At 43.8% G+C, this 23,982-nt stretch overlaps 1 protein-coding gene across 3 annotated transcripts in view; it reads left to right on the plus strand.

Annotated features, from left to right (window-relative positions):
• Positions 1-23,982, plus strand: part of PCDH15 (protocadherin related 15) — a 637,262-nt gene that overhangs the window by 481,601 nt on the left and 131,679 nt on the right. For all 3 annotated transcript variants that reach the window (XM_059851092.1, XM_059851093.1, XM_059851091.1), the window contains 3 exons: positions 10,024-10,230; positions 16,337-16,471; positions 18,687-18,836. In XM_059851092.1, the coding sequence (XP_059707075.1) occupies positions 10,024-10,230; positions 16,337-16,471; positions 18,687-18,836 (492 nt within the window). The remainder of the gene's footprint in view (positions 1-10,023; positions 10,231-16,336; positions 16,472-18,686; positions 18,837-23,982) is intronic.

Below are 23,982 nucleotides of genomic sequence, written 5' to 3' on the forward strand. Positions count from 1 at the left end.
CCCTCCTCACCCGTCGTCTCTGTTCACACACCTTCACATCACCGCACTCTCCTGGCTCTGAGCCATTGCCTCCCCCTAGGATGCAGTCTCTGTGTCACAGGAACTCAAGGGTTCTGTCCATAGCTATCCAAGAAAAGTCCAGCCAAAAGCCACTCCATCATCTCCTCCCACCTAGAATTCTTCTCAACTTCTCTCAATCTCACCAACTCCAGGAGGAATCAGCATTTGCAAGGTTTCCATCATCCCAAGAAGGGTTAAAAGTCCCAGGCTCTGCCGGTTTGGTTCATGAACTCCCACGGCTGGCTGCCCTGCTGGGCACCCCCCCCTTCTCCTTCACTCCAGCCGCGTTATCACAACAGGCACAGGCTGCTCTCTCTTTCTTCCTCCGGGGGGGGAATGGGGGATGGATGCTCCTCTACCCTTTGGCCCAGGCCTGGCCTACCTCCCTCTGGCCACATGGCTCCCCTCCCCCCTGCCCAGCTCGGAGTTGGACAGGGGGAGGTCTCCTCTCGTCCAGGACCAGAACTCAAAAGGAACTTCCAGTGGGAGTTCAAAGCTTTTAACCCCTGTGTTCTCAGAGGTGTATCCATGCCATCAGTGGACAAACCAGGTGCCAATATTAAAATCTGGACTCCGATTGGTGTGACCACACCATCCCAAAAAAAACCATTTCCCCTCAAACCACGACACCTCCCCACAGGGCTGGTGCCAGAAATGTGCTTCAACACCATGCCAGGATAACACAGAGGACCTTGAAGAATATTCTTTCATGGCATTTTCTGGATCCCTTGGATGTATCCCTGTGGTCCCAGGAGGGCTTTCAGCCAAGGCTGTCATTAACCCAGTGACAGACAATTCCTCAGAAACAGCTCTGCAGTGGGGTTGTTTCCCTGTTGTTTAGAAGGTCAGAGTGGAGCAGAGTGTTTGCAATTCCAGTGTTAGAGGGGGAAATTGGTTTGGGATCTCATTGTGCAAGAGGTGATGGAGAACATTTCTGCTGTAGTGTCTACTCTGGAATTTCTCCTGGCTGGAATTTTTGAACTCAGTGGCGTTTCCAGCCAAACTGGGCAGCACAGGCAGCTCCAATCTCTGCTCCCAGGGAATGGCTGGAGCAGTGCTTGAGTGCCAGAGGAGGTTTAGGTTGGATTTCAGAGAAAGGTTCTTCCCCCAGAGGGTGCTGGCCCTGTCCAGGCTCCCCAGGGAATGGGCACAGCCCCAAGGCTGCTAGAGCTCCCGGAGAGCTTGGACATTCCAGGGATGCCCAGGGTGGGATTGCTGGGGGCTCTGGGCAGGGCCAGGGGTTGGATCCATGATTCTTGTGGGTCCTGCCAGCTCAGGAATCAGAGAACCACAAAATATCCTTTCTCATGGTGGTGCTTTGGATCAGAGAGATGCCCCCAGCAATGCCAGTATAGTTCAATATCAGAATAAATCACACAGACTCCATTTCCTTCATGGAGGAAAAAGTCCATTCTTTATTCACATGACTCCTTTCTATACAATTCTACAGACCTCGTGTGTGACTCCAGTTGGTCAGTAACTTTATTGCCAATGAATCTATTGGTTAGTAAAAGGTATTTTACTTGTCCATCAAATCTCTCTACTGTTGAATTGCTCACATATTTTCTTCACTGATTCTCATGGGCTAGATTTAATGTTTATACAGGTGCTGGTTGGTTTTCACCCAGGAATAGATTGTTATGTTAACAGACTGTTCACACCAGGATTGCTTTCACATGGGAGCTTGCAATGTGCTAGCTTGACAGGCTAGCCACTGATCTACCAGAGCAGGCCTGATTTTACAAGGTCTGTCTTTATAAATTTTCTACCTGACTGCAACAGTTCAACTCTTCCCAATGTCCATGATTCTCCAGATATGGATCTCTGCACAAACACAGGAAGTGATGCTCTCCTGCTCCTCACTCTGGATGTTGTTTGGTTTCTCTTATTCCAGTGGGAGCTTCATGGATCCCTCCTGTCTGCTGGTCTCAGAGCTGTCAAAAAATTCCTGCATTACAGGGAAAAAAAGGCATGGCTTCAGAAACAGCCTCAGGATCAAACTGTGGACAAACCTTGGAAGGCAGGAAATAGGGATATTTCTGTGCCATGTTTGTGTGATTGCACAGGGCTGTTTCCTGTGCCAAGTGGAAATACAAGGAGACTGGGAGAGGATGTTTGCCAGCCACTGGCAAGGGCAAAAATGATCAGGTTTAAAACACAGGGTGGTTGTGGAGGAGAGCTCTAGGTTGGAGAATCTTGGGAGTGATCTCAATGGTTGAATTCCTGAGGTAATAGCTAATTCTGATCCTGAGGTATTACCAAATCATAATATATATATATAATGTATGTAAAATATTCTGGTTGTAAAGACAAGGATATAATCACAGAATCATTTGGGTTAGAAAAACCCTCTGGAATCATAATTTCCAACCATTAACCCAGCCAAGCCCACCACTACTCCATGTCTCCATGCCTTCCAAATACTTCCTGGGATGGAGCTTCCAGGGATTGTCAGCAGAATTACAGAAGCACTTTGCAAGACCAACTGAGTTGATGATAAAATGGCTGATAAAATTAGGCATGGCTTAAAAATAATGTGAAACATGTCAGAAAGGATCACCCTGAACTTCAGTATAAAAGTGATGGTTCTGGCCTGACCTGGGAATGAGATCTTGGTGTTGGAACTGGGAACAGAGTGTGAAGGTTGGCTTGGTGATCCATTAAAAAAAAAAATTAGGATATAAAATGGAAATGGAACATTAGAAATCATTAGTGAAGCTAGAGAAAAGAACAGGGAGCAAAGCACTGCAGCTCTGAACAGATCCAGGTGTCCTGAGCCCAGTGTCCCAAAAAGGACAGGGCAGGACAGAGGCTCCTCCAGGTGGGGAGGAAGAATCTGGGACAGACAGCTGTAAAATCCAGTGCCAGTGGGAGTGAGGAGGAAGCAGCAGTTCAGCCTCTCCTGCAGTGCCAGGGTGAGGAGTTCCCAGCTGAGCAAAGGTGGTGGCAGGGTTACAACAGACAAAATGGGTTCTTCTCTGGAGACCTCACAGCACCTTCCAGGATCTCAGAGAAGCTTGAGAGAGAATCTGCAACAGGAACTGGAGGGACAGAACAAGGGAAAATGGGGTCAGGCTGACACAGGCTAAATCAATAGAATATTGGGAAGAAATTGTTCCCTGTGAGGTGGGTAGGGGCTGGGATGGAATTCCCAGAGAAGCTGTGGCTGCCCCTGGATGCCTGGAAGTGCCCAAGGCCAGGTTGGATGGGGTTTGGAGCAGCCTGGGATAGTGGAAGGCGTCCCTGCCCATGGCAGGGCTGGAATGGGATGGTTTTCCAAGTCCCTTCCCACCCAAACTGTGATTCCTGCTATGACTCAAATTTGACAGGCAATGCTGTGGGGCTGAATGCTGACCTGGGCTCAAGGAGAGGCCAGGCTGGCTCATGGAAGGCAAGTTAAATAGTAAAAAGAAAAATCCAGGGAGACCTGAGCTGCTTCTCTAGGCTCCTGTGTTTGGCTGCAGCCTCAAGCAGGATTTTGGAGTTGTTCTTTAGCCTGTTCACCAGGGGAGGTTCAGCTTAGGCATCAATTTTTTTTTCCCTGAAAAAGTGGTCAGGATTTGGGAAAGGTTGCCCAGGGTAGTGTTGGAGTCACCCTCTCTGGAAATGGTCAGGAGACATCAGGATCTGCCCTTGGGGACACAGTTTAGGGCTGATGCTGGGGTTGGACTCTGACCTTGAAGCAATCTTCCAACCTTGGTGATTCTGTGGCTGTTTTAGTCTGAATTTCAGACAGAAAAATTCCAGGCAATGAGGAGATGCCCATCAGTTGAGGCTCACTGGACTGGAAATTCTTGGATTAGAGAAATGCTCCGTAGGTTTTAAGACTTAAAAAGTCCTGAATTATCTTTTTTTTTTTTGGTTTTCACTCCTTCAGAAACATCATATCTGCAAGGTTTGGTTGACTTTTGCAGGAATTTCAGCTTTCAACTCTTCCCAGCCTGTTCTGATTCCCCTGGCTCCATCATCTATTCACCTTTGTTACCTTTGTTTGGGTAACTCTGAATTTCCTCTCTTCCCATGTCTTAATTTTCTTGCATTTCAGAGGATTTATGCTTATTTTTTGCTCCTCTAAATTTTGGGGTTTGTACTCAGGGTGACAGATTAGGAAAAGAATGGAAGAAGAGTTGCTTCATTAAGAGTTGCTTCATCCTCTTCCTGTCAAGGCTGAGATTTTCCAAATCATTCCTTTGGCTGTGCATCTCCTGTAGGTGCTAAGGACAATAAGTGGTTTTTTAAATTAGTTTTTCAAAGGTTCAGCCCTTAGGTGAACTCAGAATTCAATTAATTCTCTTTGAGACTGCTTTTTCTTTTTCCTCTCTTGTGTTTAATACAGTGATGGGATTTGATATAGAATTAAAAGTGAGTGCAGGGACAGGGTTTGTCTTTGTGATAAAGAAAGAAAATGGTCCAGGACACCCAAACTTTTCCTTTAAATTCTTATAATATTTCTTAAAATATTTCTTAAAATTGTTAAAATATTTCTTAAGATTGACCCTAAATTTTGTGTCAGAGCTCTCAGAGCAATGAAATCATTGAAATCAATAATTGGGATGTCCTGTAATGCTTTTATTGCCAGAAATTTCTGTTCTGCAGGAAAAAACAATCTCTTTCTGTGGTAAATTTCACATTCAGCAATTAAAACTTGGCCTAATGGCTTCATATGTGGTGGTTTTTTCAAGGGAAGAAGGAAGAGCTGTATTATTTGGAAAACAATCTAATTAATTATTATTAACAGTAATTACTGTTGACTGACCTGCAGCATTGTGAGTCTTGCTGGTCCTGAAGTCACCCTTTACCCATGATCCTGAAATGGATGTTTTGGGGGGGTTGTTTTTTTGGTTTGTTTTTTTTTAGCCCAGGGTCCAAACACATTTTGTGCTGATTTAATTTCCCTTCCACAGTGACACCAGTCACCTTTCTTCTGTGTTCTAAAGACATTTTGTGCTCCTTGTCCTTAAGCCAAGTTTTAACCCAGTTCAGTGCTTCTTTCCCATGCTGACCTTGGGGATTATTCCCCAATCCTAAAGTTTAGCCTAAATCTGGATAAATGCTGTTTTTCTTTTCACCCTGTCCTCCCTGTTCAGTTTTACTGAGTGATCTCCCCTTCCAAAGGAGCCACTTAGTCACCCTGCCCTTCCTTCCCTCTTTCCCTGCTCCTGATTTTAATCACATCCTTTTAAATAATGGATCACAGAATCCCAGGATGGTTTGGCTTGGAAGGGGCATTAAAGCCTCTCTGGTTCCACCCTCTGCCACCTCATTTTGCTTTCCTTAAATCTGAGATCTCCTTGGAGCTCAGTTTGCAGCTCCTCCTGCTATTCTTCCACACAGATTTGTGCATAGCCCTTCACCAGGAATAAATCCTGACATCCCAATTTTTTTTGGGAGGTGTGAAGTTCCCATTTGTCCCCATGCACCATTCACCCCTCGGCTCCACTTACTCATCTTCCTGTTGGGATTGGATGGACCAGAGAAATTTTTCTGATTTTTTTTTTGTTCATTGGTTTGGGGTTTATTATTATTAATTTGGTTTGGGTTTGTTTTTTTGGTTTTGGGTTAGTTTTTGTGTGTGTGTGTGTGTTTTTCTTTGCTTCCAGGGATGGACCTTCTCATTTTTATCAAATAAAAGAGCTGGCATGAAGACAAACCCTGCCCCCCCCTCCCCAATTTGGTGGGGTGGGTTTTTTTGTTTGTTTGTTTGTTTTTATTTATTCCTAATTAGCTTGTTTTGCACTTCAGATTACTCTGTAGTCCTGGAGAAAAGGAGCAGCATGGATGTGTCTTAGCTAAAACAATTCAATTTCCTTGCACCTTAGGACAGATTTTTATGGATGGAGGATTGCTGAAGTGGATTCTGAGATCCCATGGAGAAATAGGAGTATTTATTGCTGAAGTAGATTCTGGGATTCCATGGAGAAATGGGAACTCTGAGTTTTATCTAAGGGAGCCAGGTTTTGCCCTCTTTTAGATGTTCCTCTAGGACAGGACCTGCTGTTTTGGCAGTCAGAGGGGACACTGGGAATTGGCTGGAGAATGATCCAGCTCTGGTTTGTGCTGAGGGCCTGGAGCTGGACTTGATCCCTGTGGCTTCTTTCCTGCTTGCAATTCCTCTTGATGATCCCTGTAGGTCCTTTCCAGTTTGGAATTGCACTCAGTGATATCTGTGGGTCCTTTCCAGCTTGGAATTCTCCATGCTTCCATAAGGGAGCCTTTTGCATTGTTCTAATTTCTCATTTTTGGGGGGAGCTGTTTCTACTGCTGCTTTAAAGGAGTGGTTGGTCCTGTTAATTCCTGTTGGTCCTGTTAATTCCCACACCCTTCCATTCACTCCTCACTCCTTGCCTCCCTCCTGGAGCTGCTTTCCTGTCATCTCCTGCTATCTTCCATCAGGATAAAATTATGGACACTACAGATACAAGCAGATTCAGCACAGATGATGTAATAAAAGCAGTTAAATATCTGTGAGAATTAACACATTTCACTTTTTTTTTTCTTTAGCTGCTCTTAACTACCAGAATCTAAACCTGTGCTGCTTTTTTTGTGTCTTGGTAGAAGTGTGAAGAGTTATTTGAGAGATCCTCCATTATTTTGACACTAAAACATTTTCTTTGAGGGACTGGAACTCAAATGTTTTGTGGCTTAGGTATCAGTGGCTTTCTGGGTGAAGAAAATTTAAATTGTTTGCTGTTTGTGCTCCAAAATATGTGTTAGGAAACAATCTTTGGCCAGCAAGTCCAGGCAAGTGTTTAACAGGGCAATGTGAGGGAAAAGGGTTTGCACTCTCAATATAGGACTCAGTGTCTGGAACAACTCTCATGAGGTAAAACTTCATCTGTTACAAAAAAAAAAAATACAACAAAACCAAAAACAGCAGAAAAACCACCACAAAACAAAGAAGAAAAAAAAAAGCCCAACCCCCATACTAAGAAAAACCCCAGGAAACAGGGCACTGGAGCAAAAATTGTCAATGTTACAGGGTTTTTTTATATTTTTGGAGCATTATGAAGGCGCTGTGTTGAGCTCTGCTCGTAGTCAGGTGGTGATTCTAGGACTGATTTCATGGAACGTTTGAAAGCAAATCAATTCCTTACATTGTAATACAAAATTCCGTGTTTCAAACAAAAGGCAAAAAGAAGTGGCTGTTTGCAAAGCTTCCTTTTTTTCCCTTAAATAATGGTGTCTTGGGAAACAATAAAAATAAAATTAATCCATCATTTTGACTGGTGAACATGAAGGAAAGCCGAAGTGATTTTGAGTGGAAGTGCTCAGTGAGGAAGATCTCCTTTGCTTTGTTATTTTGGGCTCCAGGGTTTCAAATTTGAAGTCCAATTTTGGGAGGAAACAACTCTCTTTGTGTTTGGCCATGTGTAATTCCCAGCACTGCAACAAAGCCTGCAACACCTTCCTGGGTGAATATTCCTGCTTTTATCCCAGAATGAGCTCTGGACTCACTTGGACGTTAAAGCAAGGCCATTATTGTGGTGTTTCAAGCTGTTCAGAAGATTGAGACCCTCTGTTGTTTGCATTTTCCTCTTTTTAGGATTTCTTTAGAGCAAGGAACATCAAGTGTTCTTACAGAGTAACTCACTGGGCTTGTATGGAAACTTTGGGCCAGGAAGGGAGCGATTTTACTTGGAAAAGCAGAAGAAAAGAGAATTTAATGATGGGCAACCATTGTTAGTCCTGTGGGGAGGAGCACTTCAGGAGAGCCCTGGAGGGGCTGGAGCGTGTCCAGGGCAGGGAAGGGAGCTGGGGAAGGGGCTGGAGCCCCAGGAGGGGCTGAGGGAGCTGGGAAAGGGGCTCAGCCTGGAGCAAAGGAGGCTCAGGGGGGACCTTGTGGCTCTGCACAACTCCCTGCCAGGAGGGGACAGCCAGGGGGGTCGGGCTGTGCTGCCAGGGAACAGGGACAGCACAAGGGGAAAGGGCCTCAGGCTGGGCCAGGGGAGGCTCAGCTTGGACAGCAGCAGGAATTTCTGCATGGAAAGGGTGCTCAGGCCTTGGCAGGGGCTGCCCAGGGAGCTTTGCAGTGCCCATCCCTGGAGGTGTTCCAGGAAGGGCTGGAGGTGGCACTCAGTGCTCTGGGCTGGGCACAAGGTGGGCACTGGGCACAGCTGGGATTCCATGATTCTGGAAGTCTTCCCATCCTAAAAGATTCCAGGACTCTGTTGTTCCATGAGGCATCTGCTTATAAAACAGAATCCCAGCAGTTTGTTGAGGAGCAGACTTTTCCTGGGATTTTCTCTCGCACTTTCAGTACTTTAACTTAGGCAAAAATTCCATCGCAGGACATTTTTGGGGTTCCACCTTCCTGGGTCAGGAGCCAGGGTCCTGCCAGGTAATTTTGGTGATGTTGATTTTGACCTATGTAATTTATTTTCATTCAGTGGATCATCAACTGGACTAGAGCCTGGGGTCTTTTTTCCAGTTGTTCAAGAGTAATCCAACTTTTTTTTAAAAAAGAAAAATCCATTTTTTTCTTAAAAACTGAGAATGAGTTTTTTACAGATTACTCAAGGTGTCATCACCTTCTTTGAAAAAAATAACAATTATTATGCTTATATTTCTTTTTATTTGAAATAGAAGGTTTTAATACTTCTTTTTCTTTAGTAGAGTGTTTATCATTACCAAATTATTACTGTTTTATAAGCGAAGAGAACTAATGTTTTTCAAATCAAGAAAAGATTTAAATAGTCTAAATAAGATTTTTTTTTGTTTAAGATAATAGTTGAACTAAGAAAAGTTTAAGTAAGAAATTTTTAAAAACTATGATGAAGCCAAAGGGATTTTTCCAGACTGAGATTCCTTGGGCTCTTGATTTGAAAAATGAGGAATTATCTGTTTGAAAGGGGGAAATACCAGACTAGAAGTAAAACCTCTGCAAACAGAAAGTCCTGTTAACAACAGGACTTTGGGAATCTCTGTTGTGATCCAGGATCTGTGTACATCCAGATTTTGGGAAGACAAATTTTGGCCATAGGAGCAGGAAACTCTCTTTCAATGCCCTGCTGTTTTCATGTGCAGGACTGTAATTAAAGCTGGTTTGCTCTATTATAAACTGGAGACCAAATTACTTTTTGTCTCCTAATTCCCTTGTTTCTTTGCTTTAATTAGTTGTTGGTTGGGAGGTTACAGGAAAACAAAGAAGAATCATGGTTTTTATAAGATTAGCACCCTGGAATGTGTAAGGAGTGCTTTTATCTTTAGGAAGTTTGAGAATAAGAGCAAATCAGAGAGTGATTCCTGGGTGGCGCAGACGTCACTGAGATGTGGGGCTTATTCATGGAAGTAAAGAATTTTGCTGGACACACCCACAACTTCCCTGGCACAGGGTGCCCAGAGCAGCTGTGGCTGCCCTGGATCCCTGGCAGTGCCCAAAGCCAGGTTGGACATTGGGGCTTGGAGCAGCCTGGGACAGTAGGAGATGTCCCTGCCCATGGCAGGAGGTGGCACTGGATGGGCTTTAAGGTCCCTTCCAAATCAAACCATTCTGGGATTTTAAACCAGGCAAAATCCCAATTAAAAACCCACTCATGTAACACTGAAGTGCTGGATTTGGGGAAAGAGGAAGAAAATTTGTCCATGTTTGCTGTTCCCACCTTTTGGGTTTAACTCTCTTGCTGCTGCTGTGGGTTCTGGTCTACAATCACAATTGCCAGTTTTCTCTCATCCCTCAGAGCTTTTTCCAAAACTCTTAATCCTGAGAGTTTAAGGAGCTGTGTTTGCACAAGGTTCCGGTTTCTTGTGGCTGTATAAACGTGACTGTGGTGGAAGGTGATCCTGTTCTTGTCTCCTAGCTAATTTTTAGTTGATATTTCTCTTTTCTGTGATGTTGAATTCCACAGTAGCGGGACCTGAGAAGAAAGTCCATTTTTTAACTGAATTATGACTCTTAAGTAGAACCATCCCCAGTCGTTGTTCATAACTGGGAACCTTTGACCAATGAGGTGATTTTTTTTTTAGGCTGAACAAGACAATGGCCATCCTCTCCCTGCCTTTGCCAATCTCCACATCGAGATCCTGGATGAGAACAACCAGAAGCCTTATTTCACAAGGTCTGCCTACGAGGGCTTCATCCTGGAATCCTCCCCGGTGGGAACGACCATCTCGGACAACCGGAACCTGACCTCCCCCCTGCAGCTCGTGGTGCTGGACAACGACGTGGAGGAGGTACAGCTGCTTCTTTTGGGGTGGTTGCAGTTTTATTATTTTCAGGATTTTTTCTTTTGGTTTGTTTTTTTATTGAGACAAACCTATTTAGATCAATGAACACCAAAAAAATTAATTTCATTGTGGTTTTCTGTTTGTTTTCGTTCTGAGTTCAGATAGATTTGGAAGTGGGTTTTTTCTGATCTGTGTTTTGCTCACCTCTCTGGAAGGCTCTGTTCTGTTCAAGGTGATGAATGCTCAGTGCACAGAGGAATCAAAATGTGTTTTATGACAGGGATCAGCCTGTCCCACACCATGGAAATGGGAGAAGGGAGCTCAGAGGGAAAGGAATTCCTCATTTGAGCCAAAAAGGAGTAGGAGGAGGAGCAGGAGGCTGAAAGTTCATTGCATTCTTTGCTCTGCCAGATTTTGATGTAACATTGCTCAGAGTGGAGGTCAGGCATCTCCAGAGGAATAGTAACTAAGTAGTAACATCTATTTTGGAGCTTTCTTCTTGTTGTGGAGTTCTGCTGTCACTGGGAGAGATACAGAAATTCAGGTGGATTAACATCTAAATGAATGGAGAGAGGCTTTTTCCAAGGATGTGCAGTGATACAAGGGAATGGCTTCCCACTGCTAGAGGGCAGGGATGGATGGGATACTGGGGAGGAATTGTTCCCTGGCAGGGTGGGCAGGCCCTGGCACAGGGTGCCCAGAGCAGCTGGGGCTGCCCCTGGATCCCTGGCAGTGCCCAAGGCCAGGTTGGAGCAGCCTGGGACAGTGAAAGGTGTCCCTGCCCGTGGCAGAGGTGGCACTGGATGGGCTTTAGGGTCCCTTCCAAATCAAACCATTCTGGGATTCTCTGACACAGCCAGAGGGGATCAGCCTCCTCCCTGGGTGGAAATATTCCATGTTCCTGTTCCTTTGGCATCACCTGGTTCACGCACAGCCCTTTCCAAAGCCGTGGCATGCTGCAGGTGTGACATGGGTGTGAGAGAGCAAGATGGAAGTGCCTGTGTTTCAGTTCAGTGCCAGGGATTTGCAGAGTCCTTCTAACCTGCTGTGGGCAGGAGAATTCCCGGAATTCCAGCTGGGAGTGCGGCAGTTGCATAGAGCTCCCATATAAAATGGCCAAACACTAAAATTGTTCCTCAGGGAGCTGGGTGGGAGCTCAGGGTGGGATTGTTGGCAGAGGTAATGGTCATTAACCTCTGCAGGTTTCAGTGTCCTGATGGTTTCATTGTATCCCAGTAAATTCATGTATTTAGGAATATATTTAAATTTAAGGATTGCTGATGAGATACTGAGACAAGCCCCCTCTGTGCTGGTTCATCCCAGTTCCCAGCGGTGACCCTGGTCAAACATAATGATTTCTGCCTGTTAATTGAAATATTAAAATGACTCCATGTCCTCAGGTAAATGCTGAAAGAGTGCTCAGTTAACTGGGTGTCTGAGGAAAAAAATGAACAAAACCCACTCTAAATTGAAACCCTGCGGGAATGTAACAGAGTCCTGCTATAAACCTTGCAGAAATTAATTTATAGATGGGACATTGCAAACAGACCTTTCAGTAGAGCAGCACTGCCAAGTGCTGATATAATGAAGTGCTCTGTTTAAATGGCGTAAATTAAATTAAGCTACAGGAGTACCTTAAGAACTGAGCAAACCAAAGCTGAGATGAAGAACTTAAACTGTGTGAGATGAGAGCACTTTACATAAGGCTTCCCAAGCCTCTTTTTTCCTTCCTCTTTGATTGTCATGGGAAAGGATTTATTTATCCAGTGGTCAGGGTTGGTGGTAAAGCTGCACTGAGTAACAATCGTGGAATGGATTGGGACCTTAAATCCCATCCAGAGCCACCCCTGCCATGGGCAGGGACACCTTCCACTGCCCCAGGTTGCTCTGTGCCCTGTCCAACCAGGTCTTGTGATTCCTGGGTTATCTCAGGCAGGACCAGGAGTTGGACCCAATGATCTTTGTGGGTCCCTTCCACCTCAGGGCATTCTGTGGTTCTGTGGATTTTTTAAATTTTTTTTTCAGAGAACTTGTGGGAAGTTTGAAAGCATTTTACTTAAGTATGTCTTGGCAGCAATGTGAGCAGACAGAGCAAGTAATTGATAAAATGAGCTTTAAATGCAGCTATAAGTACACGTTATGAATTTTCAATAATATATCTATAGAAGGAAAAAGAATAGATTTTTATTTGTTATTGTTTTTAACCAGGAGAGCTGAAGCATTTTAAATATCAAAGTGTTTTTCTCTGATATTTGCCTGATTGCTTCTATCACTCCCAGTTTTTGTTTGAAATTGTTTTGCAGTCAGTGCTCTCTCAAGGGGACAGTTCTGCTGGCCCTGGGCAGTCCTGCTGTGACACTCCACCAGTTGTAATAACTCAAGAAATATCCTTCCAGAATTGAACTGCCCATTAATATCAGTATTAAAACAAACAGAAGATCAAGGCAAAGACAAAAAGCTGCTTTCATTCCTTTAGGATTTATAAAGATAGGGGTTAAATTTTTTTTGAGCTTGACACTTAAGGAAAACCAGAAATATTAACACTGAATTGCTCCTGTAGCATTGTGTGTCTTCCTTGTTTGTTTCAGGATTAATACCTCATAGTTTCTGCTTCCTGACACTCCCAGGGAACAATTCCTTCCCAATATCCCATCCATCCCTGCCCTCTGGCAGTGGGAAGCCATTCCCTGTGTCCTGTCCCTCTATCCCTTGTCCCCAGTCCCTCTCCAGCTCTCCTGGAGCCCCTTTAGCCCCTGGCAGGGGCTTTGAGCTCTCCCTGGAGCCTTCTCCTCTCCAGGTGAGCACCCCCAGCTCTCCCAGCCTGGCTCCAGAGCAGAGGGGCTCCAGCCCCTCCATGGCCTCCTCTGGGCTCATTCCAACAGATCCACATCTTTTTGTGTTGGGGACACAGAATTCCCCCTGCTTCCCCTCTGGATCTCAGATTTTCCAGGTGAACATGGGAAAGATTTTCTCCTTTCATCCAGGAACTAGGAGGACAGATGCTGGTCACAGCTTTTCAACAAAATAAATTTTTCATGGACGTTTCAGTGCTGATCATCCTCCACTTGAACATGTTGGAAAACTCAGCTGTGTCATCAAAGTGTCTTTGTTGTCACTGCAGCTTTTAAGGGATAGGTCTGTGCTGCAAATTAGGAAGTCTGAGCAGTTTGGATACTCTTGGAACTTGTTCTGCCTGCCCTGGAGAACTTCACAATCAAATGGATCCTGTCCAAAAACTTTTGGGGTTGTTGAAACACACACAGAATTAATACCCTTGGCTGCTCAGTCTCATAATTATCCCCAATAATTTGGGTTTAATCTTCATCAGTTTTAGAAAACTCTTTGCTTTGGGCAGAGTTGCAGCCCCTGGTGGGATTTGAGGAGCAGGAGGAGTGGAACATCCACATCCATGCAGGAATTTCTCCAGACATTTTTCAAGCAGAGCACACTCAAGCCCGGGCTTTGTTTATTGGGTGGAGCATTTTGTGTGTCTCATTTTGTTGGGTTTTTTTGGTCTGTAACCATGGATCCCCAAAATGTTCTGCTGTCCCTCAGTCCTAGGTTTGTGCTTCCTCAAGTGTTCATTTTGTGTTTTTCTTTGTAGGTCCCACCAGGTGCCTTCCCTGTAGGTATTGGGTGTTATGTGTGCAAACCACTTTTTTTGGGTTCAATTGTGTGATTTCTTCCTTTCTTTCCTCCCTCATTTCTCCCTGCCCTGCTGGTGTTTGAGGCTGGGACTGTCCCTTGGTTTGTGATGCCTGCAAAGAGCCCTTTAAACACATTGGACCCAATTTAGGTCATAAAGTCATACATTGTGGTTGCTAAATGTTCATTAAATTATTACAGATCTTCAAAGACATCCTGAGTATAACAAAAGTGCTTTTTAAATTCAAAAGTACCTCAGGTTTGAACTGTGTGCTTGAAATGCTCCTTGCAGGTTGCATGTGAACTCTTTTGTGTGTATTGTGATAATTTTCTACTTAAAATTCCACATTAAACAATTTATCAGAGACCAGACTTGTCTCCATGACCCAGTAATGTCACCAGAAATCACAATGCTGAATTCCACACTGCAAAATAAAATTATTTAAGAAATAAATTATTGAAAATTGTGTTGGCAGTGTAGCTGGGGTTGTTCTCTCTCACATGAAATGTTCAGTTAAGCCAAGCTGGCTTTTCAGGCAGCATAAAATAGGATAATAATGTCCAAGATCCCTGACAATAATGTCAAATATCCCTGGTAATAATGTCCAAGCATAACAATGCTTTTCCAGATGAAGGGGATAAATTGCTCTGTGGCTCTGACATGCCTGGGAGGTGGTAAAATAGGCATTGATTGCTGTAAAGGCAATTACCTTCCATATTAGGAGAACATTTCTAAGAAAAAGATAGCAAAGCAACAGGACACATTGCTCCAGGAGGGTTTGGGATCTCCATCATTGTTTTTTCTCAGGAATAAATTAGGAAAAAAGTGCTGTTTATTAGTGTTCAAAAGGACATGAAAGCAAGAACTGCAACACTAACTAGGGGTTTTGTAAATTAAATTTTTAACGGACTTTATAATGCCTACAAAGTGAGCAATTATGGGCAATTACCTTCCCCAAGTTTTCCTGGAATGAAGAGGTTGCTGTTTGCATTGCTGGCTGTAAACTGAATTTTCCTTTTTCTGGGAGCTGCAGTTGCAGCTTTAGGCACTGAGGAGCCACTGGTGTGGAACACTTGGATAATTCTTTCCCGTGGCTTCCTGGAATGTTTTCTCCTTTAAATCGTGGGATATTTGCTGTTTGGGGGCTTTATTGGGGCTCGTTTAAAGCAGTTTCTGTCTGTCCTGGCGTTGTGCTGCTCTGTCCTGGTGCCACCTGGTGCAGGTCAGGTAGGCTGGGGGTTGGGGGTTGGGGACCTGTCCTGTGTTCCCAAGAGTTTTAATCCTCCAGGAATGGCACTAATGGAGGGAGCTTTCCAGAGGAGCTTTGGATTTAGAAAGAGTTCAGAGAAGTAATGCTCCTGTGGGGATTTTTTGCTGAATTCAGCTTTTCTTCTCTTGGGATTGTTTCTGGGATTGAGCTGGTTCTCCCTATGGCCTCCTCTGTAGGGGTGGGATTTGTGGAATGACGTTGGAAAGCAGCTGGTTAAATCCTGGATTTTCTGTCATGGCTGGGACCACTCCTGTGGTTCCTCACCTTCACATTCCTGGGGGCAGTTGAAAGCAGTTTTTATAGGACTTGTCTCCCAGCCTTTTGCATTTTCCTGGTCTTTGCATTCCCCTACCAACAGAAATAAACTCTGCAACTCAAGAAAAAAGCAGCAGGAAGTCAGGTTAAACCAACCAGTTTATGGACAAAGACACAGAAAGTTGTTGGAATACTGTGGACACCAAAAAGAAATATAGTTTGTTTGAAAATTTAACTCGTGTAGAGCCTGATCTGTTAAATAACTCAAAACCACCTTGAAAGAGGTGGAAATCAGGAGTGACCCAAGTCATCAAGAGGCTATGAGTAAATTTACAAAGCTTTGTACCCTAAAATATTACTTTTCAGTTCATTTTTGATATTTTCCCCCCTTCAACTGAGAGGTTCCTAATTCTACATCAATATTTTTTGGATTATTTTTGGGACTTAGAGACCCCCTGAGCTGCCTCTGTTTGCTGAAATACTTCACCACATGCCATTCTCTTTGTTCAGTGCACCAACCCAGCTGTTTTATTGCTCTGTTACTCAAGTTCAGCTTCTTTTGGGTTTTAATATGAAGATAAATGCTTGAATCTGGTTTCTTATATTAAGTTGTGTCTGACTTAAAAAATCCTGTTTAATGGGAGAGAAAAAGGCACTTATTTAAAGCCAGTATATCAAACAGGTATTTGTTTATAGTTGGATTTTCTTACTCTAGTGGTTTTTAATACATTTTTCATCAAGAAGATTAGCTTTTTAGGCCAGCAGTGAGGTTTTTTACCTTTTTTATTTTACAGTTTTTTAGATTTTTAGTCGCATCATTTGTGCTTATTTAGGTTTCAGCTAAAACAAGCACTTGCAGTGAGTTGGAGACTTAATTAGAGATTTAATATCCCTCTGAATTTATAACAAAATGCTCTTTTTTCCCTTGATGTTGTTGAAAGACCAAGGATCCACAGCTCCACCTCTTCCTGAACGACTACACCACGTTTTTCACTGTGACCCAGAGTGGCATCACCCGCTACCTCACCCTGCTGCAGCCTGTGGACAGGGAGGTCCAGCAGCTCTACACCTTCTCTGTAAGTTCAAAGAATACAACTCTGTCACATCCAAAAGCTATTTATCTCCAAGTTTCACAGCAAAATTGAAAGGCCTGCTCATTATAGTGGCAATTATTATCTGTAGGCTGTAAATCTCCATCAGGCATCTTTTATTTTTTTGCAAATGGAAAAACGATGATTCCTGACACAGAAATCTCACTCAGACATAAAACAGCAGGGTCAGAGATTAATAGAAACACAAATGGAAGGAGAACACGAGAAAACAATGCATAATTTCTATCTTTCTGACAGGTATCCAGAGGTTTAGGCTGGACATTAGGAAAAATGTCTTCACTGAAAGGGCTGTCCAGCCTTGGCACAGCTGCCAGGGCAGTGATGGAGGCACCATCCCTGCAGGGGATTAACAGATGTCAGGATATGGCACCAGGGGACATGGGGCACTGGAGGCCTTGGCAGTGCTGGGGGAATGGTTTGTCTCAAGCTTGGAGAGCTTTCCCATCCTAAAGGAATTTAAGGTTCTTTGCTGATCAGCTCAAGGCTCTTCTTTACAGTATAACTGCTGCAAAACATTATAATATATTACAATAATTATATATAATATAATTCATTATTTATCATTAATTAATAATTTTTAATATTTACATTTATTATTAATATTATAATATATATTATATTGTAATATTATATTAATATATAGTTTGCTGCAAAACAAACTCTGCATCCATAGAGCTATAAGTAAATAAAATCCTCTGCCTTTTGCTTTGTTAACAAAATACTGCCATGCCTTAAGGATGTTGTCTGGGGAATTGCCCCCACAAAAATGGAATTGCCTAATCTTTCTTATCCAAACAGCAGGGTGTCCCAGTTCTTTGCTTATCAGCTGCTCAGAAGAGGGAGAGCAATGAAGGATGAGTAGGTTGAGAACAGCATTTTAGATTCCCCTGCCAGCACCTTCTCCATGACCCCAGGATTGGCACCTGCTCCTCATCCCACACCATGATCTGAGCCCTCTTTTTTATTCCCAGCCTTGTTTTTCTCATTGCTTTTTTCCCCTCATCCCTGGAGCCAGAAACATGAGCCTTGTCTTGGGCTTTTTGCTTTTTATTTTCCCTCCCAAAAAAAAAAAAAAAAAAAAAAAAAAAAAAAAAAAAAAAAAAAAAAGTGGACAGAAAGCACAGCCAGCAGTGTTGATAAAAAGGCTGGGGGGGAGCTTAAATGGATTTAATATTCCCTCAGGTTGTGGGTGAACCCCTTAACAGCCCTACAACGATTAGGAAATGGGCTGTGGGCAAACCCAGTTCTTCTGCAGGGGTTCCCAGTCTGTGCCTCCCTATTTTGTGTCCATTTTCATTGGAAAGGAGAGCTCAGATTTCCTCTGTGGAATAAGAAGAGCCCCCAGCTCTGTAATTCCCACCTCAAAATGTCGTCTGGGTGGTCTGATGCCTTGAGAAGGCTGGCCTGGAACAGAGGCCAGACAGAGCGAAAGAATAAAGCAGAGATTTATTAAAAGGATCTCCTCCATGGATCCACCTTGGGCAGCACAAAAGCCCAGCCAGGGCTGCACCCAAGGTGAACCAAAATGGGCACAAAATGCACACCCAGTCACAGGGTCTCTCACTTTGATCAGTTCTGCTCCATTTGCACCTTGGAGTTCATTGTCCCATTCCAGCTTTAGCCCAGGCAGTCCCATCCTGCTCATTTTTCTCTCTTCAGCCCACCTTGTTTGTGCTCTTGGGCCTGAGATTTGGATCATTTGTCCTTGGTCCCCAGCTGGAGAAGGAATTGTTTTGTCTCCCTGCTCTGTGCAGAGAGCTCACCATCCCTCAATGTGAAGCTCAGACCTGCACACTAAAGCAGCACAGAATCTGAAAAATAGAAAAGCTAAAACCTGAGGCATCAGGTTTAACAGAACTCCTGGGTGTGGTGATAGCCAGGTGAGACCCCATGAACTCAACAGCCCCTATCCCAGCCCCATCCCTGGGAAATTCCAAGTTATTCCCTCTCACTCCTCTACTGGAAAGGTTTGGATGTGTTTGCTTTGCTTTTGCCCTGAGTCTTGCACGTGCAGGCTCAAGCTCTGCTGAATCCCCCTGTACTGTAAAGGCAGAGAAACCAAATGCTGGTTTTGGGTTGTCAGGCTGTATTTTCTCCTGTTGGGATTGGATTTCTCTTGGAATTATATTGAGAACACACCCTTAAAATACCTTCCTGTCCTGCTTTTTCTGTCCTGAAGATGACAGCTTCTGATGGAGTCCAGGAGAGTGTCCCAGTGACTGTCAACATCGTGGTGATCGATGCAAATGATAATTCCCCAACCTTCTCCAACATTTCCTACAATGTCAAGATCTATACAGACATGAAGCCTGGGGAAGGTGTTATAAAGGTAATTTCAGGGCTTTTATTGCCTTTATTAACTCACTTTTTGTTTGCAGTGCATGGCCTTTTTCATCTCAATTGGAAATGCACTGAAACCAGCTAGAAATGAAGTTTGGGTGTCTGCATCCACTTCAGTGATTAATTATTTATTCCAAATTGCTCATACTAAGTGTCAGGCCTGTTCTAGTTGTAGAGCTGCAGCTCAGCAGCTTCCTCTGAGGTTCAACAAAAATTTTTCAGCTGAAAAATCTCAAAAGAAAAATAAAATTCTCCTTTATTAGTGGGACATTGAGAGAAAACATTTTGGGAGAACAGGTCAGCAGTGGAGTAGGACATTACCAGGACTGTTTTCCTATGCCAAAAATCCTGCTGCTTTTTGCAAGTTTGTTTGTAGAGCAAATGAGCAATGAAAAATAGTTTGAACAGGGGCCCAGAGAGAAGCAGTTTCAATTAAATTTTGCCAGCACTGATTTATGTTTTAGTGCAGGACTGGAGGTGTATCCTAGTGACACTGAAATTAAAGGAAAAATGCTCTTTTTGTGTAATTCTTCCAAGATCTCAGCCCTGCTTTGAGTGCTGCCAGTCCAGATGGATGAGAAGACTAGATGCCATTGGTGGCACTCCAGAGTGGTTGAAGGCAGTGGGAATATTGGGAAAATAAAATTAATCAGCTGGCTTAAGTATAAAATGCCATTTTCTGAACAGTAATCAGGAATTTGAGTGTAGCAGTGCTGAGGAGATGGTTCAAAAAATGCCATTTTCTGTCCCTCTTGAGCTGTACTTGTTCCTTTGCATCTTCAGCTCTTCCTTTGAGGTGTTTTGTCCCCTCATCAGTTTGGACCATGAGTGCTTAAAAACCATCAGGGACAGCCACAGGGACAGCCACAAATCTTGCTAGCATTTCTAGCAAGATTTGAGGGAAAAAGAAAAGTTTGAAGCATAGTTGAATTCCTTAAAATGCTGCACAAGGCTGGGTGGGAATACAACAGCAAATGCTGTTGTCCTGAAGGAGCCAGGGAGCATGAGACAGAAAATGTTGCTAAATGAGATTTGTGCTGGGGATAAAGAGTGTTTTCTACTCAGAGTTGGCCTTGAGGATGCTCTGAGCTGCCTGAGGTGTGTTAATGGTACCTGGGATGAAGCAGAGCAGCTCCTGGGCCTGTCTGAAGCTGCTGAAGTGTCTCTGTGCTCAGAGGGAAGGTGCTGCTCTCCAGCTCCTCAAACACAGCCTGGTCTTGCAGCTGCAAACATATTCCAAGCCTGGAGGCTTTCAAAGAGCAGGAGGACACATTTCTTAGTAAAATTGAGCCAGGATAGGTTATTTGGGAATAATGGGGAAGTTGGGCTTTTAGCTCACCTCTGCTAAAAGTTTTAAATTCCAAGACTGATGTTTTCCCAAATCCATGCTTCTGTCTGCACAGTCAGCACATGGCTACTTGTAGGTTTTCTGAGTTTATGATCTGGTCAGTGGGGGAAGGTAGAAAATTCTGGCTGGTTTGGGAGAGGAGTTGTTTTTCAACCCATCCCACATTACCAGATGATTTGAGTTTCTCAATTACTCACTTAAAAAAAAAAGAAAGAACAAAAAAATGCAAAAGCAAAGGGTCAGGTCTTAGGATTTCAGAGGACTGGTGATGATGCCAGAAATAAAGAGGGCCCTGGAGCTGCTGGAGAGCCCAGGGGAGGCACCAGGATGAGCAGAGGGATGGAGCAGCTCTGCTGGGAGGGAAGGCTGGGAGAGCTGGGATTGTTCACCTGGAGAGGAGAAGCTCTGGGGTGACCAAATTGTGATCTTGGAGGGACTGAAGGAGCTACAGGAAACATGGAGAGAGTCTCTGTGCAAGGGATGGAGAGACAAGGGGGAATGGCTTCCCACTGCAAGAGGGCAGAGATGGATGGGATATTGGGAATTAGGAATTGTTCCCTGGCAGGGTGGGCAGGCCCTGGGATGGAATTCCCAGAGAAGCTGTGGTTGCCCCTGGATCCCTGGCAGTGCCCAAGGCCAGGCTGGACAGGGCTTGGAGCAGCCTGGGACAGTGGGAGGTGTCCCTGACATGACAGGAACATTTGTCATGGATGGGCTTTAAGGTCCTTTCCAACTCAAACCATTCCATGATTCCCTGATGAGGATTTTGGGCAGCTGCACTCTTTGGTATGTTGCTCAATCTTTACATATAAAATACCTATAAATATATTTATATACTTCATATATTTAAAGGCTTTGTAGAGACTTTCTCAAAGGCCAAACTGACTTTTCTTTCCCATTTTTTGAACCCTGACACAATGATTTTGAGGGGTGCTCATCCTATTGTCTCCATGAGGAGCAAAGTCACCTTTTACCCCACCCTCCCTCCTGGGGTCAGGATCCTTTGAGATCTTCTGCTGGGAGAGGTTCTCATCTCTTAGAGCTCCCAGGGGAAAATGAGTTCATAAAACCACTTTGTCTGATCAGAGAAAAGCAGGTTAGAAAAAGAACACTGACCTCAGAGTGTCTGGACAGTCTCATAATCATCTATAATAATCAGACTGATTTTCAGCCTCTTGGCTTTTATTATCCTTAGGGTGATATTCTTACATCTCTTATATTTTTTTTTCCAGAGTCAGTTGCAGGAAAATGTACAAATAAAATGGACAAATAACCCCAGTTTGTGCTTTCTTGCTGCCTCATTTTGTGGGACATTGTTTTGATTTTACTTGTGAAAATAGCCCCAAAACATAATAGCTTTTAAGTTACTTGTGTTTCCTGTCTGGTACACTCTTAAAAAAATAAAGGAAATTTAAAAATTCTTAGGTACTGCTTGAAAATAACCACAAATAGCAGGCAAATATATTCATTACAAGCAGAATTCAGTTTTTCCCCCATTCTTTTTCCTTTCTGCCTGGCTGGTTAGACAAAGGACTTTTCCTTCTTTCCCTGTTGCCTTTCAGAGAAGTGACAAAAACAGGTTTTATTTTTATTTCAGTTGTCTCCTCACAGTACTTGTGAAATTGTTTCAGGCCTTGCTTGAAGAGAGTTAAGTTTAAATCTCTGTGTGATTTACTCCTTTCAGCCTGAAAATTTCTCCTTTTGCTTTCTCCTTTCATAGGTGTTTTATTGTGCTCCCTGAGAGTTTCTCAATTGAGAAATCTGTACTTTAAAACAGTTAAATGTGGTAAATTATAACTGTCAGTAGAAAGATTATTAACAGTAAACCTAGTAAAGTACTTAATTCCATCTTTTTTATGTTGTTATATTTTTTCTGCCCAGTTTCCCATTTTCTCCCTGCTGTGACTCAGATATTGAAATGAGTTACACATTGATGGGTGGAGTTTGCAGCAGTGGTGCAACAAAATTTCATCTCAATAATTTAAATCCACTGTTTTTCTTTATACATCTCTCATTTTTATATTTAGGATGCAGGGAATAGGGAATCTTGAGTAAAAAATTGAGAGAGCTGGGAAGGGACAGAGGGTGGCAAAAAGTATTATTCACTGAAATCTTGGCCCATGAGGAGATTTTTTGTATTTTGTCTCTGCAGGAAAACTTGTGGACTGACCATAGGTGTAATTTATGGAATCATGGAATGGTTTGGGCTGGAAGGGACCTTAAATCCCATCCAGTGCCACCACCCCTGCCATGGCAGAGACACCTTCCACTGTCCCAGGCTGCTCCAAGTTCCAGTATCCAACACTGGACACTGCCATGGATCCAGGGGCAGCCCCAGCTGCTCTGGGCACCCTGTGCCAGGGCCTGCCCACCCTGCCAGGGAACAATTCCCAACTCCCAATATCCCATCCAGCCCTGCCCTCTGGCAGTGGAAGCCATTCCCTGTGTCCTGTCCCTCCATCCCTTGTACAGAGTCTCTCTCCATCTCTCCTGTCACTCCTTCAGGTCCTGGAAGATCACGGTTAGGTCACCCTGAAGCTTCTCTTCCCCAGGTTGAGCAATCCCAGTTTTGCTCTTCTTAGATCCTACCTCAAATTATCCACGTGCCTTAAATTCTGCCTATTTTCCTGGTGCAGTGGCATGACTCAGGTTCAAGGGTTCTCTTCCAAGAGCAATTAAATCATTCCCTGATGGAAAATGGAGAATAAAATACGCAGGGGATCAGTGCCCTGTTCCCCTCTGAAACAATTTTGTCTGACAGCACCAGTACAAAGTAATTTTTAAGGTCCTGCCCCAGCTTAGCCCAAGTTCTTGATTTACAGCTCTTAAATGTGCATTGTGCCATAAAAGAGCAGGAACATGTAGTTACAGATATTACAAAGATATTCCAAATCTTAAGATCATGGAATGTCCTCAGCTGGAAGGGACCCACAGGGGTCATGGCTCCATCTTGGCCCATGAGGAGATTTTTTGTGTTTGGTCTTTATAGAAAAACTTGTGGACTGGCCTTAAATGTAATTCATGGAATTACATTTACATTGCAGGGGATCCAACCCCTGGCCCTGCCCAGCCACCCCAACAATCCCTTTGGGATTGTTGTCCAAGCTTTGGGGCTGTGACCTGTTCCATGCCTGACCACTCCTGAATGTTTCCCTAAAACAACCCTCAGAGAAGTCATCTCCAAACCCCACTTGATCTTTGATTTACATGTTTATATGCAACCTTTTGCCTTCTGCCCATCAGGTAATTAATTCCCATCTCCAATGCAAACCTGATTAGCAGAGAGAGAAAACAAAACTGGGCTTTGTTTGCATTGCCCAGCCAACATCCCTGCAGACTCAAGGAAAAAATAATGAATTGAGGCTTGATGGAATGCTTGAAGGAGATAATGAAAAGGTATTTTAACCTACTCAGAGATCATTATGTGGGGTTGACTCAACCTCAGGAATATCTCCAAAGCAATCCTGGAATTTTTCCATCACACTGAATCTGGTGAAAGCTGCTGGGAATGTTGGTCATCACTTCATCTGTCCAGGGCCAGGTGACCCCAAATGTTGCTCTGGGAAGGTTCCAAGTCAAACATTGAAGCCCTGTTTCCTCCAGTAATGAACTGAATATGAGAAGGGTTTATATCATAACCAAAATGTCTTTGTAAGCTTAAGGCTACCCTTCTAAACCTCCTTTTCCTCCCAAGAAAACCATTCCCACACTTCCTTTTCCTCCCAACAAAACCACTCCTAAATCTCCTTTCCCTCCCAACAAAACCACTCCTAAGTCTCTTTTTTTC

Source organism: Haemorhous mexicanus, chromosome 7 (assembly GCF_027477595.1).
Source record: "Haemorhous mexicanus isolate bHaeMex1 chromosome 7, bHaeMex1.pri, whole genome shotgun sequence".
Lineage (NCBI taxonomy): Eukaryota > Metazoa > Chordata > Aves > Passeriformes > Fringillidae > Haemorhous > Haemorhous mexicanus.